This window comes from Lynx canadensis, chromosome B2 (assembly GCF_007474595.2).
Source record: "Lynx canadensis isolate LIC74 chromosome B2, mLynCan4.pri.v2, whole genome shotgun sequence".
Taxonomy (NCBI): Eukaryota; Metazoa; Chordata; class Mammalia; order Carnivora; family Felidae; genus Lynx; species Lynx canadensis.
Genome location: NC_044307.1, coordinates 147,014,757 through 147,032,291, shown reverse-complemented (window position 1 = coordinate 147,032,291; position 17,535 = coordinate 147,014,757). Strand labels below are relative to the sequence as shown.

The 17,535-nt window shown below is 37.9% G+C and overlaps 1 protein-coding gene across 1 annotated transcript in view; it reads right to left on the bottom strand.

The window, feature by feature from the left end:
* PACRG (parkin coregulated) overlaps positions 1-17,535 on the bottom strand; it is a 503,647-nt gene that overhangs the window by 206,636 nt on the left and 279,476 nt on the right. Inside the window, exon 4 of the mRNA XM_030316749.1 lies at positions 673-822. Coding sequence (XP_030172609.1) covers positions 673-822 — 150 coding nt within the window. The remainder of the gene's footprint in view (positions 1-672; positions 823-17,535) is intronic.

The following is a 17,535-nucleotide window of genomic DNA, read 5'->3' as shown; positions in this document are numbered from 1 at the left end:
TCTCAATGAACAAATATACATCCACTGTCTGCCAACCGATCACCACAACTTGCTAGTGCCTTTGTTAGGGTAGAGCAGATTCATGTGAGCTCATCAGTGCTTTCCCAAGCTTATAGAATTATTAAAACAAATAAATGTATCAGTACACATGCATTTATAATCAGCACTCACCATCAACTAGATTATCTATTTTTCTATTTTTTTTAGAAATGAGAGAACATATATTAAAACTTCCCAAGCCACACTATCATATTTTAACGATATTGCTTTAAAAATTCATCTTAAGCCAATTAATAAAAACTGCAATTTAAACAGAGTATCTAAAGGTAGAATTACTACCAAGAGAAAGGACAAACTCAAAACCTACTAATGTAGTCACAAGACTATTAAAAAAACTTTACAATTTAATTATTGGAAGATTATAGAACTGCTTCAGCGCTTCTGTACTGAGTAAGTAAGCTGTACGTGTGGGGTGTAATAAATGAAATTGTTAATTTTACTGTTTCCCTAGGGAGTAGCAGGGGAAGAGTGGGAGTTACACTATTTAGATCTCCAAATGGATCTTGGTTTATAAGCAATAATAAATCCTAAATGTGTTGCTAATTAACTCTACTTCAAACCACTCCCTTTTTTTTAGGGCTTAAAAGACATTTGACTCCTGGGATCACTCACCATTCATATTCTTAAAGATGTTCAGGATGGGGAGGATTTGACGGTAATAGGGCACCAAAGCTTCACCCACCATCTCAGCTGACACAGCCAGATGTTGGAGGACTTTGAGGGTGACGCAAATGACCTGTCGATTTCGAAGATTCAAGGCATCTATACGGTAGGAAAGGGAACAAGCCGAAAATAAAAAGCATTAATTTCTACAATGTGAAGGTGAGTCGATTCATAGACCACGTCGTTGAAATGTACTCTGTTAGCTGGGTGAAACTTTATTATTAGAATTTTGAATGATGCGCTGTAGCCTTTCATGTTATAAGCATGATCTTGTTTGTGTGTTTTTTGTTCTTCCTGCTTGTGCTGATTCTTCACCAAGCCTAAGAAAGCCGCGCATCGTCCTTCACAGAAGAGGCTGGTGATGGACAGGTGGCATGAAAGAAAAAAGATCAGTTAGGGTCGCTGGGGTTAAAGGGCTCCCATGAAGGTTGACAGACACATTTCTATGCAACAACCCTTTCCAGTTAACAACCGTGCGATTCTTAAAACCATGACCAGGAAACAAACATTTATTTGGGAAGGAAGGACTGGGTGTGGTACGTGTGAGTAGAAACTATTGGCCAGTTAACAAACACTGACAACGTTCCTCACAGAAGTGAACATCAAGTGACTATATTTAGACTCTTAAGAAAGCAGGAAAGAAAAGCGAAAATTTTAAAGCTCAGAACTTTCGAAAGAACCAACACTAAATCAGAGACCAAACAAATACACGATGGTTTTTAGAACAATTCCGAACGCACACTCTGAAAGCTGTACTGCAGAGACAGGATGGGAAAGTTACCTGTTATCCCCTCACACGCGGGGTCTGGAAGGTACCATTTGTTCTAGTGGGGAAGGCCGAGGACCAGGGGCCAGGACACTAATAACTGGCTGTATAAACTTGGCCAACTCCCCTACACTTTTCGTTCCTTGGTCATAGGAGCCTATTATCTACTTTCTAAAATGACTAAAAGTTCCCAGATTTAAGTAGAAAGCCTGTGTAAGGCATCTATTCTAGAAAGTCAGAGGGGGTGACTGATAAACTGTGATGCTCCCAGACTATTCCAAGAGAAAGTCAAAGGCTCTTATGTGTCACATGTTCTATCTTGTAAGGAGAAGATTGGCCGCAATTAAACTCTGTGCCATTTATGGAGGGACAAAGGAACCAGGCTACCAAAATGGATGATGCCACGGTCAATACACCTGTGATGCAGACCTGACATTATTCTTGAACTCCAGCTCACATTTCCAAAAGCCTGGATCTTCTAGCACCTCAAATTAAGTTTGTTCCAAAGACAAGTGGTCTCCATACTTTATATTTTTGTTCTGTTCCCCATACTGATAATGATACAACCAGATTCCTAGCCTCCAGGGTCAAAGTCTGTTTCTCATCCCTCACACTCCTCATGTTGTAGAGCCATCTTGTTCTGTTTTTGCAATGGCTCTTGAATTTGTGTCCTCATCCCATCCTCACCTCCTCTCCTCTGGTCCTGGGTCTCCATCCTCACCTCTAATTCTCTGGTTCTTGACCTAGGAACTCCTCTATTGGAGCACTGTCATGGCTCTTTCCAGACATCCCTTCTTTTCATCTTTCTCAAATGCCCCAACCTGTCTTTTCACACTGCTGCTGGATTAACTTTCCTAGAGCATATCTGGTCATCTCACTATCTGGTCAAAGAGTTCAGAATCTCTCCCTACCCCTTTTCCTACAAAATAAAGTACAAACTAGCCAGGCACAAGGATCACACCTGGAGTAAGTTTGAACCAAACTGAATTATCAATTAAAAATCCAAGAATACAAGGTATCATTGCCGTTTACTCTGGAATTACTAGGAAGTTTAAAAACGTCAGATGTGGAAACTTTATTGCCTCCAGCAATATAATGGGTATTGGGGCAATAACACCGTAGGATGACCCCTAACATCTGGTATGGTACAGACTACACTATGGTTTGGTTTAAAAGGACAGACGTTCCTCAAGTTATAATAGGGTTATGTGCCAATAAATCCAGTTGAAAATGTTGCAAGTCAAAAATGCATTTAATACACGTACCCTACCGAACATCATAGCTCAGTAGGCTAGGTTAATCATGCTCAGAACACTTATATTAGCCCGCACTTGGGCAAAATCATCTAACACGAAGTCTATTTTATAATGAAGTGTTAGATTGAATATCTCATGTAATATATACCTTACTGAAAGTGAAAAACAGAATGGTTGTGTGGGTACAGAACTGCGAGTGTACTGGTTGTTATCCTCACATGGCTGACGGAGAGCTGCGGCTCATTGCCACTGCCCAGAATCATAAGAGAATATTCTACCAGTAGCTCAGGAAGAGGTCAAAATTCAAAATTCTGTTTCTACTGAAAGCCGATGGCTTTCATGCCATCTTAAAGTCAAAAAGTCCTAAATCAAACAATTTTTAGTTAAGGACTGTCTGTAAACACAATGTGATGAATGGAGAATGCTCAGCTTTAACTCAGGGAACGAATCTAAATATAACTATGGGATTTGATCGTATGATGGCTCATTACCACAGCATTTAGACACACTACAGACCATTCCATATTCTGAAAACAACTAGAAATAGAAGGATATAATTTAGCGTAAAAGTTGTAGTAATAAGATATTCAAAGGCAAAGTGTCAGAGTACTATGGGAAGATAGAAAAGGAGAAGGGAAGGTACAGTATCTCACAGTCAGTAGTGGGGGGTTCTTTTTCTGGTTTTATGCAATCTAAAACTTGTTTTTTAGGTAAATGGGTACTGAACCCTGCCTACTGACCCAGTTCAGTTTAACAAAAGAGAACTAGGAACCTGCAGAAATGTTGAACATTCTTTCAAAAAGTCTGCCAATGAAGCTAAACATGTGTAGGTTCAGAACTTCATAGTGCTGTGTCATAGCTCATATAATAGTACCTAATATATACCAAATATTTGCATATTCCAGGAGTTAAGCAAAGCACTGTACATATATTAGTTTACTTAATCCTCATTCATCAAATACTTATTGAGAATGTGGATGTGCCAGTCACTGATTTAGGAACTGGAGATAGAGAAGTGAGTAAGACAGATATGGCACTCATTCACTTGCATCTTATAATATAGTATGGAAGAAGATAGTGAACAAATACTACAAGTTTGATGAATATTCATAAAAAGTTGGGTATTTAAACAGTGACTCAAAGTGGGCCTCCAGCCCAGTTGAGAGAAAGAAGACTGCGAGACCCAGGGACAGACTCTAGGGTTAAGTGGATGTTATTTAGGTGAAGAGTATTTATTCCAGAAGGGGAAAGAGCATGCTAGTAAATGTCTCCTCTCCTCTTAGATAAAGGAGTCCTCCTTGTACAAGATAGACTCTAGCTCATAGGGATAAAGTTCTACTTAGCAATGTGGGAAAAAACTCCAGATATTTTAGAAACTGTCTTCTAAATAGTTTCATCATTGTGTACATATTTTCCTTAAGGTCATTTAGAAGTGGTAGGAAGAAGCATGTGGGTGTGTGTAGATATATATAAATGTAGCACTTTTTCTCAAGCTAAAAGATTCACTAGGTCCCATCTTGCCATATCAACCAAATGGAATCAGATGTTTAAGATCCTGGGTTTCTGCCTTTTCTCTCTACTCATCCGTACTTCCCACCCCACTTCTTAAGACGAACTCATAGCCACATCCGAATAAATGTTTTATAAACTGTTTAGTGAAGAAGGATTAGACGTCAAAACAGAACCACATGGGTGTGTTGTGTTTTTCAAATACAAAACAAATGTATAAATGAGTGCATACAACTCTCATTCCATTTTGGAGATTTTGTTCTTCACCAAGAAAGCCTTTCTGTTGACACTATGAAGTCACAAGTAAGAGAATCTATTAAAGATGTTAGAAGAGAGAGCTATCTGTGCATGGGTATAGCCCATGCTGTACAGCCCATGGACACCAGCCCATCTGGTGACTGCAGAAAAGATTTTTGTAGCCATAGTGGTTACTGAATATTGGCTTATCACAGTGGTCTTCTTTTAGAATATGTATGTCAAAGCTTGCAATAACACAGCCAGGGATATGCTCATTTACTATCAATGTTAGAGTTTGCCATATAGAATATATTGACTAAAGAGTAAAGTTTTTATATATATATATGGGTAACAATAACATCAAACTGTTGTTGATTAGGTTTATGCCTGTATGTATAGATAACTGATCACTTGGAAATAAACTAATAGTGTCTTTAACCATGGATAGTAATAATAGCTATCAGGAAATAATTATTTCATTTTACTGCAACCTTGATTGAATTAACATGGTTGTGATACATGTTACTGGATGGACAATGACTGACAAGTAATATGTGTGAACCATTACTCTTAATGGCATCTAAAATGGCACTGAATGACCAGGGAATAGTTCTAAAACCTCTGTAGTCACTGTGAAATAAAGGCAGTGTATGCACTATAAAAGACCCTTAACTTCATCCAGGAGGGATCTTTTTATGCTGCCCCTTTCCACTTCAGTTCCTCTATTTTTCTTTCTCATTCTTGAGGAATTAAGATATACCATTAAGTTGGAAGTCTTTTTGTTCTTACTATCCCAATGGAATTAAACAAAAAAGACGGCTTTTTTTTTTAACAAAGTTCTTTTTCTTTGAAAAAGTATGTTAACAGATATAAAGAATATGATTCTGTAGCTTGAAAGAGAAGGAATGTGTTTATCTTGTGTTGATGGGCCTGAAAGCTATTGTCAAGACATAAGTGAGAACTTTGAACTCAAGATTTAAGATTTTGAAAAGGGTCTGACATGAGACATCTACTGACATTATAGATCAGCCAGTGGAACCTTTCTATTCAGAAAATTGGATTTCTATTGTACTGCTTACTGCCTTCAAGAATAATCAACAAGACAGAGCTCCCAGATATATAGAAATTGCTGAAGAATAAGGAAAAAAATAATTTAAAGTCAAAGTGGTAAAACTTATTCATCTTAGATGGTTATAAGTTACATGTATGATTTTTCTCAAGCATAAAATCTATTATTGCCATAATCTGTGCAAAGTCTGAACATTTTCTACTATTAGATATGATTCACTACTGGGAAATCAGGAAAAATGGAAATATTTCTACTTCTTCTTTTAAAACTGGAAACACCAAACAAAATGCAAAAGCCAACAATAAAATCTAAAAAAATATTTTTGACATATGCTATAAATGTTAATATCCTTGATATACAAATAGCTATCACAAACCAATAAAAGAATTTGCTAATTAAAAATAGGCAAAGAATATGCATAGATAATACACAAAATAATAAAACAAATAAACAATATTCCAGAATGTTCAACTTCGTTAGTAATCAAGATAAACACTACTTAATAATTTTGAGTATCATGTAACAAAAAGGTTTTGAAGAGTTAATACTCAGTGTGGACACAGGTTTGGGAAAAGAGGCACTCTCATAGATATCACATTACAAGCCATCACAACCTTTCTATAGCAATATAGTAGTTCCCCCCTATCTGTGGGGGATATGTTCCGAGATCCCCCCGCCAGTAAATGCTTGAAACAGCAGATAGTACCAAAGCTCACATATGCCATGTTTTTTTCTATATGTACATTCTTATCATAAAGTTTAATTTATAAATTTGGTACAGTAAGAAATTAAAAATTATAACTAATAGAACAATTATAACAATATACCATAGTAAAAGTTATGTGAATGTGGTCTCTGTCCCTCTCTAAATATCTTATTGTACTATACTCACTCTTCTTGTGATGATGTGAGATGAGAAAATGCCTACATGATGAGATCGAGTGAGGTGAATGACGTAGGCATTGTGACACAGCATTAGGCAACTACCGACCTTCTGACATATGCCAGAGGAGGATCATCTGTCTCTAGACCGCAGCTGACCACAGGAAACTGAAACCATGGAAAGCGAAACCATGAATACAAGTGCGTGTGTGGGGTGGGGGGGCAGGGTGGGGACTACTGTGTGCTTATAATTAACCCAGCAATTTCACTTCTGGGCATTTGGTCTAAAGTATGCAACAGTGCAGAAAGAGTGATAGGGAGGGATGTGAAGGATAGTATTATTTATAACTAGAAACAATCCAATTGTTTCAAAAACAATGGATTAAATAAAGTCAGGTGTACCTACATAATGGAAAATTATAGTTACTCAAGTCATCTAATAGAAAAATATTTTTTAAAAATAGGAAAGTGTTTATAAGATACAGGTGAATAAAAAAGTAGCTTATAAAGCATATTTTTACTATGTTCTCATTGTGTAGAACAGAATTATATACTCCACTGCAGTAGAGATGATATTTTCCATAGGTGTATACAGACATAGGGTTTTATTCCATTAAAAAACATAATTTTTAATACTTCTTAAAAATGTCAGTATACTTTGCATATTTACCTAAAAATATTATTCTTCATGGTCATAACTTTGTATATTTTAATATAGTGGAATATGGAACTCTCTCCTTATTCTTTCCCAGTATTTTCTTGATTACTCTTAACCATTTATATCTTGAGGCAAACTTTAACATAATTTGGTCAGGTTAAAAAACATGCTTGAGACTGATAATTTCAATAAAAATTTATTGAAATTTTTATTCAATAAATTTAGAGACTAATTTTGGGGGAAATTATCATCTTTACTACTGAATCTTTCCATTAAAAACATGTTTCTCTTCAGTTTTCCTTGTTGTATTTAAGCTCCTCAGAAAAGCTTTATGATATTTTTCATTTAGATTCCGCATAATTTGTTAGGTTTACTCAAAGCAATTTTATACTTTGTTACCATTTGTCTAAGAGCATATTATCCCAAAATGCATTCTGAAAATTATTGAGAACACATACATAAAACATATTATTTTCATATATTTATTTACTGGCTAACTTACTGAATTCTCTTATTGGTTCTATTGTTTTTGAGTGAATTCAGTTGGTGTCTGTAAGTAATCATATTACCACAAACATTGCTAAATTGATCTTAGCTTTCTGATATTTATTTTTGGTCATATGACAGAGGCCGGGATTTCTGAAAGAAAGTACAGTATTATAATGCTGAGGGCGGACATTTTAGTTTTTGGATCATTCTCATTTATTTTGATATCTTAAATGATTATTTTTATTATATAAAATGTGTACAATATAAAGGGTCATTTGACCATTTTTAAGTATACAGTTCTGTGGCATTAATAACATTCACAATGTTGTGCAATTATCATCACTATCTGTTCCCAAAACTTTTTCAAGTTTCTATTTCCAAACTCTATACCCATTCTGCAGAAACTCTCCGATCTTCTCCTCTCCAGCCCCTGGTGACCTCTCATCTACTTTCTGTCTCTAGGAATTTGCCTATTACAGATGTCTTCATGTATCTGAGGTAATTTTTTGAAGTTAAAATATTTTATAAATATTTAAGCTTGTTTGGCCTAATATATTACTTGAATTAGATTTAAATGGATATAAATTTTTCCGGTCAAGGGGCGCTAATCATCTAATTCATTAATTTACAGAGTATAACGAATTCACAATGTGTTTTCAAACTAAGTGTAGGTTTCAAAATTGTAGAAATTTTTCCTCTTCCAAAACAGAACTCAATTTTCTCTTTCTTCCTCTGTCCCTCTCCCCTGCTCATTTGCACGTGTGCTCTCTCGCTCTCTCTCTCTCTCTCTCTATCAAATAAAAAAAAAAAGGAAGAAAGGGGTACCTGGGTGACTCAGTCAGTTGAATGTTCTACTCTTGATTTCAGTTCAGGTCATGATCCTGGAGTCCTGGGATAGAGCCCTGCAATGGGTTCCATGCTCAGCATGGAGCCTGCTTAAGGCGCTCGCTCTCTCTCTCTCTCTCTCTCTCTCTCTCTCCCTCTGCCCCTCTCGCCAGCTCAAGCTCTCTCTCTAAAATAAAAAAAATCAACTAATTAAAAGTAACAGAACTCAATTGCTAAATAAATATGATATGGCCGGATTTCTCATATTCCTGGATAATTAAGCATCAGAGACTTAGGTCAGCTATCATGAATACCCAGGAAGCCTACATAAGGGTTACAATTTTGTCTTTAATTCATTCTTTTCCAGTAAGCATTCTGTACATAAAAAGCATCAATTTTTCTCTATCCCATACAGAAAGGAATTATCTTTATTTTCTATCAAAGTTTTGTCATTACAAGTGATTAATTTTTTCACTTTTCAATGGGTAAGAATATATTATGACTTTAGGACCACAGCGCACAATTTAGTATTTGGTGAGAGTGTTTGGCTTTTCTTTCCCTTAAATACTTAAAGATAGAAAATAATTGTTTCAAAAATAAATGAAAGTATTCATTACTTAAATGGACTTAACAGTAGAGTCACTAGCACGATCAACCTGATACTCACAATTCTGTAGACATAAAAGAAGCTGAATAATGACGTAATCCTGCGCACTGCGCCTTCTTGCTGTGGCCAAGGTTGGCTCTGTGCCTGCTTTCACACATACTCAACACCTCCAATGGCGGCAAAGACTAAACTTCCCAATACCCTGCTTTGTCAGAAAGCAGTGCATCGTTTGGCTTTTTGAACCTTGCTCCCCTGCTGGCTCAGTTCAGCCTGAAGGAGCAGGTGACAGATGGAATTACGACCAAGGGAAGGTGTTGGCCAACGCTGACTCCGTTCTCCGAATAAGACCAAGTCACAATCTGCTATGACAAGCAGGCACTACCTCTGAGAATTACTGTTACATTCCCCTCCTCTGGTGGAGGGAGGGTTTCTAAATTTACCCAGCTTTAAGGCAGTGGAAGCAGCAGACTATGAGGAAGGACAAAACATACATAGGCTTTCCACAACACTGGCACGCTGAGAGCCGTAGCACCAAATAGAAGGCAGATAAACATACCCATTTCTAAGGAGGAGCTGCCCTCTCCACCCCAAAGCAGGAATTTGCAGAGCTACCCCCTGCTGAGCTTGGCATCAATATCTGGTACAGTTCTGGGGTCGATTATTCAAGCAGATTATTTGAGAGCTCCCAAGAAACTAGCAGTGATCACTATGAGCCAGGGGGAGTTCTCTATAATATCAGGCCAAGCTTATTTCATGTATTCTTACGACGGAGATCATAACAGGACTATATCAGCGAGACATCTGGCAAGACCTCCCTTGTTTTTCCCTTTTTGATTTTTGTTGTTGTTTTGTTTTAAAAAGAGAGAGAGAGTATGAGCAGGGAGAGAGGCAGAGGGAAAGAGAATCCCGAGCAGACTCCATGCTCAGCACAGAGACTGATGCTGGGCCCAGTCCTGAGGGATCATGACCTGAGCTGAAATCAAGAGTTGGAAGCCTAACCAACTGAGCCATACGGGTGCCCCTGGCAAGACCACCCTTGTAGGCAAGGTACAGGCAGGCATGGTTGAAGAATTAGGCTTTTTTTTTTCTTTTTTCTTTCTTTCTTTTTTTTTTTTTCTTGTGTGAACAATTGAATCCAAGCAATATGCCCTGATGATTTTGGTCCCACTGCAATACCACCAAGGTCTATACTTGATCTAATTCATTTTCCGTTTAACATTTTTATTATAACTTGGATGAGAGTTATAGAATTCAAATCTATTAACTTTTCAATGACCCAAAGTTAGGAAGTCTGCAGAGATATGACCATGAAGGGCCACCATGAAGGTGAAAATAATAATTTGTTCTTACTATCATCTTGATTTGGCACTGTGCTAAACACTCTACTTATATGATTTGTTAATCCTTACATCATTTCTGGGCAGTAGGTTTTATAATCCCCTGGAGGAAATGAAATAATTAATTTGCCAAAACCATACAGCTAGTTAATCGCAAGCCGGAGTCTGCTTTGCATGAGCTCAAGGCCTGTGCTCAGAGTGGTTAGACCCAACTTCCTCCCAGCATCTCATCAAGTCCTGGTGGAAATGAAGCCAGACTTGGAACCTGTTCAGGAGAGAGGTTCAGAGCTGCACAGCAAACACAGACTTTAACATGGACTTTGGGCAGTGAGATTAGATACCTGCTGGGTCCTGAGCTCAAGCGGCTTGTTCTTAAGGGTCATGGTGGAGCTTAGTTTTCTGGCATCTTCTGAGCCAGCAAGCAACACTCTGTAGTGGGACTATACTTCGACTAGAACTCAGCCCTACGTGGAAGGATGAAGACTTGCAGATGAAGTTTTAGCCTTGGCAAGTAAAAACTCTTGCCCTAATCAAGACAGACAATGATGATGGTAGTGATGACGATGGTGATGGTAACTATTATACTTACACTAGGTGCTCTGCCAAGAGCTTGAAATGTATTCACTCATTTAATCACTGAAATAACCCATAAGTTGGGTACCATTCTTCTGCCAATTTCAAAAACTGAGCCCCAACATGGTTAACTTGTCTAAAAGCTGGTAAGTGGTAGAGTTAGGATTTTGACCAAATGGTCTGCCTTCAGAGACTCTGCTCTTAACCATCACATGATATGGAAAATTGAGGACAGCCAATACATGATGAATTCAGTTTGAAAATGTACTATTTCTATTTTTAGCTCTTTATCCCTTTTATTTGACTGTGGGGTTTTTTTTTTTTTGTTTGTTTGTGTTTTGTTTTTTGGCACGGACAGCTATACGCTCCATTTCCATCACCTCTGCTACCTCTCTCATTTTTGTTTTCCATCTCTCTCATTCATCTTCCCTACTCAAACAGAGCTGGGCCTAATTTCCACTCCCCATTACAGGTTCAGAAAGAATCTTTCCTCTGGTGAGTGACCAGCTAACTGTTCAAATATTTCTGGGGTTGTCTAACCCCTGCCTCAGAGAGCTATCACCCTGCATCTATGAACACGTTATTTCTGTACAGGAAATTTTGTAGAGTGACATCAGCTTTATATTATGACTTCTTAAATGGGGAATTAAAGATGGTAACTGACAGGTTAAGTGTGAGAGAAATGGGTAGAGAGGAAGGAGGAAAGAACAGTGACCATCTGAGAGTTGGGTATTATAATCCCACCATGATTGCTCGTATTCAACACAACACTTACCACTTGTTCGAAGCCTGCTTTCCACACAACCTCACATAGTGATCACAACTCTCTGAGGTATGTATTAAATTCCTTATTTTGGAGATGCAGATTCATCTCATAAGCTCAACGAGTTGGACTACAGAGAGCAGCAGAAGCAAAGGCCATGTTCATGGCCTTTCCAGTGGCCATGCTAATTCTCGAAAAGCACAGAGGAAGGTGGTCTTTAGCAACAGCTACTGAAAGTTCACAAGATGGAGGTGACTTCCTCAGAAAATGGATGTTTTAAGCTATAAGATTCCAGATTCCGTTTCCCTCAATAGCTATGGGTTCTCATTTGGGAATCTGAATTGGTCAGTGTAAGTTAGGTTTGCTGCAGGAACAGATTAACCCCAAAGTCTCACTGGCTTTGCAGAGAAAAGGAGAATCTCATATGCCCAGTAGACATCCAATTCAGGTTAACACTGGGCACGAAGAGAGATAGAGGGCCGTGCATTGTCTCCAAAAAGCTTAGTTTGGAGGGAGCACACACTTCTTCTATTCACAGCCCAACGGCGGTTAGCCCCATGGTTCTGCATAACTGCATAACAGAACTGCTAGGGGCCTGAGAGATATTTGGTGCTCAGTAAATGTATCTGACGTGGAATTCATGTTCTTTGGGGAAACTGACCCTTCTCCTTTCCTCTAACCTGTACTATGGGCAGCTTGCATGACCTAGGTTAATCCAGGATATCCCATCCCCCTTGACCACAGTTCAAGCTGAGCATGTGCCCCTCGATGGGATATTCACAGCGAATCTTTAACTTTTACTTTTTCTGGAGATTCAGGGACAATGACACTTTGTCTTTTTACAGGTGTAAGTAAGTAAACATGTAGTCCCAGGATCTACTGGGCACATTTGGAGGCTAAAAGGGAGCCAGCTTTAAATGACCTTGCATGAAACAAAGCAGAGGGTGACAATGGTGAGCCACCAGATTAAACCTTGCTGGGATTGAGACTCATCTCTGCGTTGTTCAGTTATGTAAATTATTAAGCAAACCTGACTGACAATTTGAATTTTTTTTTTTGCATTTTGTAACCAAAATAATCCTAATGGACCCCTTTTCCATATTTTCAGAACAAATTAGCTATTTCCTTCTTAAATTAAAAATCATTACTTTTTTATGGTTATCACTTTAAAAATAATTTACCTGGAAAATTTCGATGTATATTAAGTAAAAATTATTAGATCACAAATAAAGAATAATGCATTTCACTTGTGCTTGCTCCTTTCTAATTAAATACAATTCTCAAGACCATTTTTTGTGTTGTGATATGAACTCTCATGCTTTATCCTTAACTGGTATATTTTTTTCCCATTGAGTATTCTCTAACAAGAGTATTTTGCTTTGTCAAATGTTATTGTTCCTTGAATGTTAAGTGGCTTTGGCTGTGTCTGTGCATGTTTATCCTTTATAGCTGGGTGACCTCAACTCATTAGAGCTCTCCTAATGAGGCCACTGTCCTATGTAGTGTCTATTTGTAGATCTGTGATATTTCTGTAATTCTTCAGCCGCTGGAGTCACCTTGCCTTCTAGTAGACCATCTCACAAATGTACGTTACTACTCATAAACAAAAAGAATCACCTGAAAGAATGTAAGATGAATAAACAAAAAATTGATCTCTCCACTTAAATAATTTCCCTAGCCGATGCAAAGCATTATGTCATTATACTCTTTATTCGCTGCTTCATATTAGGGATTCTTACACAATAGTTTTCGTATTATATACATTATGGTGGCAAGCCTAAATGGCCACTTCACAGTTTTGATTATGACACCTATACAAATTTTAGTGTGGACGGCAGCTATGTACCTGATTAAATTAATTTTGCCAATATTTTGATTTATCGACTATGTACTAGCAAGCCCATTAGATGCTGTTGGGAATATGTTACTTTCTAACATGTTCTAAGTGACTGCAAGAAAGGAAGATAGAAAGTTCTGTGGGGGAGGGAAGGTGGGGTGGGGAGAGGGCTGGAGTTTAGGGTAGGCAAGGAGAGGAGAAACAGAAGAGGTTCCATAGAACAATTCTATTAGAGCTGGGCTTTGAAGGTCCCTTATCATTGAGGCATTTGGGGATGGGAGAGTGGGCATTCTCGAAAGAAAGCAAAGGTACGGGATAAGAAGTTTTATAGCACATCTGCTTTGGCTATAGCACAGGGTATAGGGCATAGGGCAAAGGGAAGTGCAGTTGACCTTTGAACAACACGACTACATGGATCCACTTATATGCAGATTTTTTTCAATAAATACAGTACAGTACTATAAATATACTTTCTCTTCCTTATGATTTTCTTAACGACATTTCCCCTAGCTTACTTTATTGTAAGAATTCAGTATATAATACGCATAGCATATAAAATATGTGTTAATCACCTGTTTATGCTATCACTAAGGCTCCCAGGCAACCATAGACTATTAATAGTTAAGTTTTGGGGGAGTCAAAAGTTTCTAGTGTTGAAAGACCTATGACTCTAAATTGAAATTTCCCAGGACAATGAATGAACACATAGCTGCATGAATGCATATCAACATGAAATTTGACATCACCATGTGGAGAGTATCCAGAAAGCTTTCAGAGATTGGGAGATAGAGGCCACAGGCAAATGGCTGAAAACCCCAATGGCATCAAGATGTTCAAAGCAAGGTAAGAACTTGGGAGGCAACAGAGACGTGACCTCAAAATTCTGAATGGACATTATTTTCAACATAGCCAAACTAATAATCAAGTGTGATGGAAGGATTTCCAGATATTAAGGACTAAAACTACACCTTTCATACACTTCCAGGAAACTACTGGAACGTGTGCACTATAAAAATGATGAGGAAAACAAGACACACAGCTAGGGAAAAAGAGGGTAAACTTGAGAGAGGAGTAACAATGTCTGAGGTCACCAGATTGGAGCAGAAAGATGGAGGGTGGAAGGACCAAAGTCTCCAGAAAAAGTAAAATTGATGGGTTACCTGATGTTCTGAACATTTGGAAAACAACATTCATTTGCTAGATCTTGAAGCATTTGAAAAAAAATAGTAAGTATATACAAATCAAGCAAACCACAGGAAAGACAATGATCAATGCTGAGACAGGTTGTCTAAAGAAAGAAATGTAACCGTAGATGTGTGATTCGCGACAAACAAGACTGGTGTGATCACAGTAGTGTAAGAGCTGATTATGGATATGACCAAAATAGTGACATGACTGTATCATAAAGATGGTGGGGGGAAGAAGATAAGCTTGTGGAAGAGAGTTAAATGTTTAGAAATTGGGATATAATTGACATACAATGTTCGTTTCAGGTGTACAGTGTAATGATTTGGTGATTATATAAATTGCAAAATGATCCCTACAACAAGCCTAATTAACACGTCACCACATATAGTTACAAACATTGTTTTCCTGTGATGAGTGCTTTTAATACCTACTGTCTTAGCAACTTCTAAATACCAACACAATATTGTTAACTACAGTCACCATGCTGTACATAACATCCCCCATGACTTCTTTGTTTTACGACTGGAAGTGTGTACCTTTTGACCACTTTCACCCATTTCTCCCACCCCCAACACCCAACCTCTGGCAACCACCAATCTGTTCTTTGTATCTATGAACTTGTTTTTCATTTTGTTTTGTTTTAGTTTCTTGAGATCACATATAAGGGAGATCATATGGTGTTTGTATTTCTCTGACTTGTTTCATGCAGCGTAATGCCCTTGAGGTCCACCCACGTCGTCCAAAAATTGTAAGATGTCCTCATTTTTTTATGGCTGAGTAACATCCCATAATATATATACCACAGTTTCTTTATCTGTTTACCTATCAACGGGCACTTAGGTTGTTTCCATATCTGGCCATTGTAAATAATGCCGCAGTGAACATGGAGGTACACATACCTTTTTGAGTTAGTGTTTTTGTTTCTTTGGATAAATACACATAAGTAGAATTGTGAGATCATATGTTAGTTCTTTTTTACATTTTTTTTAAAGCATTTTTTTTTTAAATTTTTTTTTTCAACGTTTATTTATTTTTGGGACAGAGAGAGACAGAGCATGAACGGGGGAGGGGCAGAGAGAGAGGGAGACACAGAATCGGAAACAGGCTCCAGGCTCCGAGCCATCAGCCCAGAGCCTGACGCGGGGCTCAAACTCACGGACCGCGAGATCGTGACCTGGCTGAAGTCGGACGCTTAACCGACTGCGCCACCCAGGCGCCCCTCTTTTTTACATTTTTTGAGGAACCTCCATACTGTTTTCCACAGTGGCGGCACCATTTTATATTCCCACTAACAGTGCAAGAGGGTTGTGCTTTTCTCCATATCCTCGCCAACACCTGTTGTCTCTTGTCTTTTTGATAGCCGTCATTCTAACAGATGTGAGGTGACAGCTCATTGTGGTTTTGATTTGTATTTCCCTGATGTTAAGTGATGTTGAGCATCTTTTCATGTGCCTGTTGGCCATCTGTATGTCTTCTTTGGAAAAATGTCTATTCAAATCCTCTGGCCATTTTTCAAAATTGGATCTGTTTTTTTGTTATTGAGTTGTATGAGTTCTTTATATATTTTGGATATTAACCGCTTATCAGATACATGATTTGCAAATATTTTCTTTCATTTGGGAGGTTGCCTTTTCATTGTATTTATTTGGCTTTTGTTGTGAGAGCTAGCTTGTAATCTTACTTGGTAACTGGCAGTCCCACTAAAATCGTATGGTTGGGAACAATCAGACAGTGGGGACAATCTCTCAAGGAAGTTCCCAGACCAAGACATATTTTTTTTTTTTTGTGATTAGTAACTATTTCTCTCATTTATCTGTAGTCATAACAGACTATTTGGGTTTCCTTTTGTCATCCCACTTTTTTCATTTTTTACATGCTACCTTGGCTTTTTTTAAGTTATTGCCTTAGCTTCACTTTTCATTTTTCTTTCTCTGGTACTTCATATGATAACCACCTATTTTAGCCCACTAATGATTCCTTTTAAGGCCTAAAAGCTTGAAGTCATATTTTTTAAATTATTCATAGCATGAATGAAGCAACATCTCTCAATTTCCTAAATGTAAGATAGGAAATGATCATTCATCTGTTTCCACCAACTCATCCCTTACCTTGTTCTCATTCCCGGCATCTTCTGGGAGGATCTAGTGTGTCAAGCATAATCTTGGCCCTGGTCAGCTTTGCCCTGACCCTGCAGCAGCAGCAGACACTGGGGGCTTGTTAGAAACCCAGTTCTCCGATCCATCTCACAGCTGCTGTGTGGAACCTGCATTTCACCGGGTCTGCAGGTGATTCCTATGCATGCTGAGGTTGGGGACATGGTGCTCTAGAGGCAGGCTGTCCCCTTGGATTGGCAAGATCACAAATCTTAGAGCTGAAGGTCAGACAGTGGAGGACCAGTATCATATTGTCTCTCAGTCAAGAGGTTTACTCTTCTTCCAGAGGGAAATTTAGGTAGCTGTTTTTTTTTGTTTTTTGTTTTTTTTTTTTAACATGATGCCATGGCCTTCCAAGAACCAAGGCTCATGCTAATTACATCTTTACCTAGAACATTTTTATCAATATAAACTGATCCTCTTTATACACGTGAAACTTTTTTATATTAAATTCTACTTTTCTACAATTAAAATAACTGCTCTTCCTTTCTGTTTTCCCTATTTGTCCCAATATATATTTTATTTTTATGTATTTTTAATTTTTAAAAATTATGTAATTTATTTTTTAAATTTACATCCAAGTTAGTTAGCATATAGTGCAACAATGATTTCAGGAGTAGATTCCTTAGTGCCCCTTACCCACTTAGCCCATCCCCCCTCCCA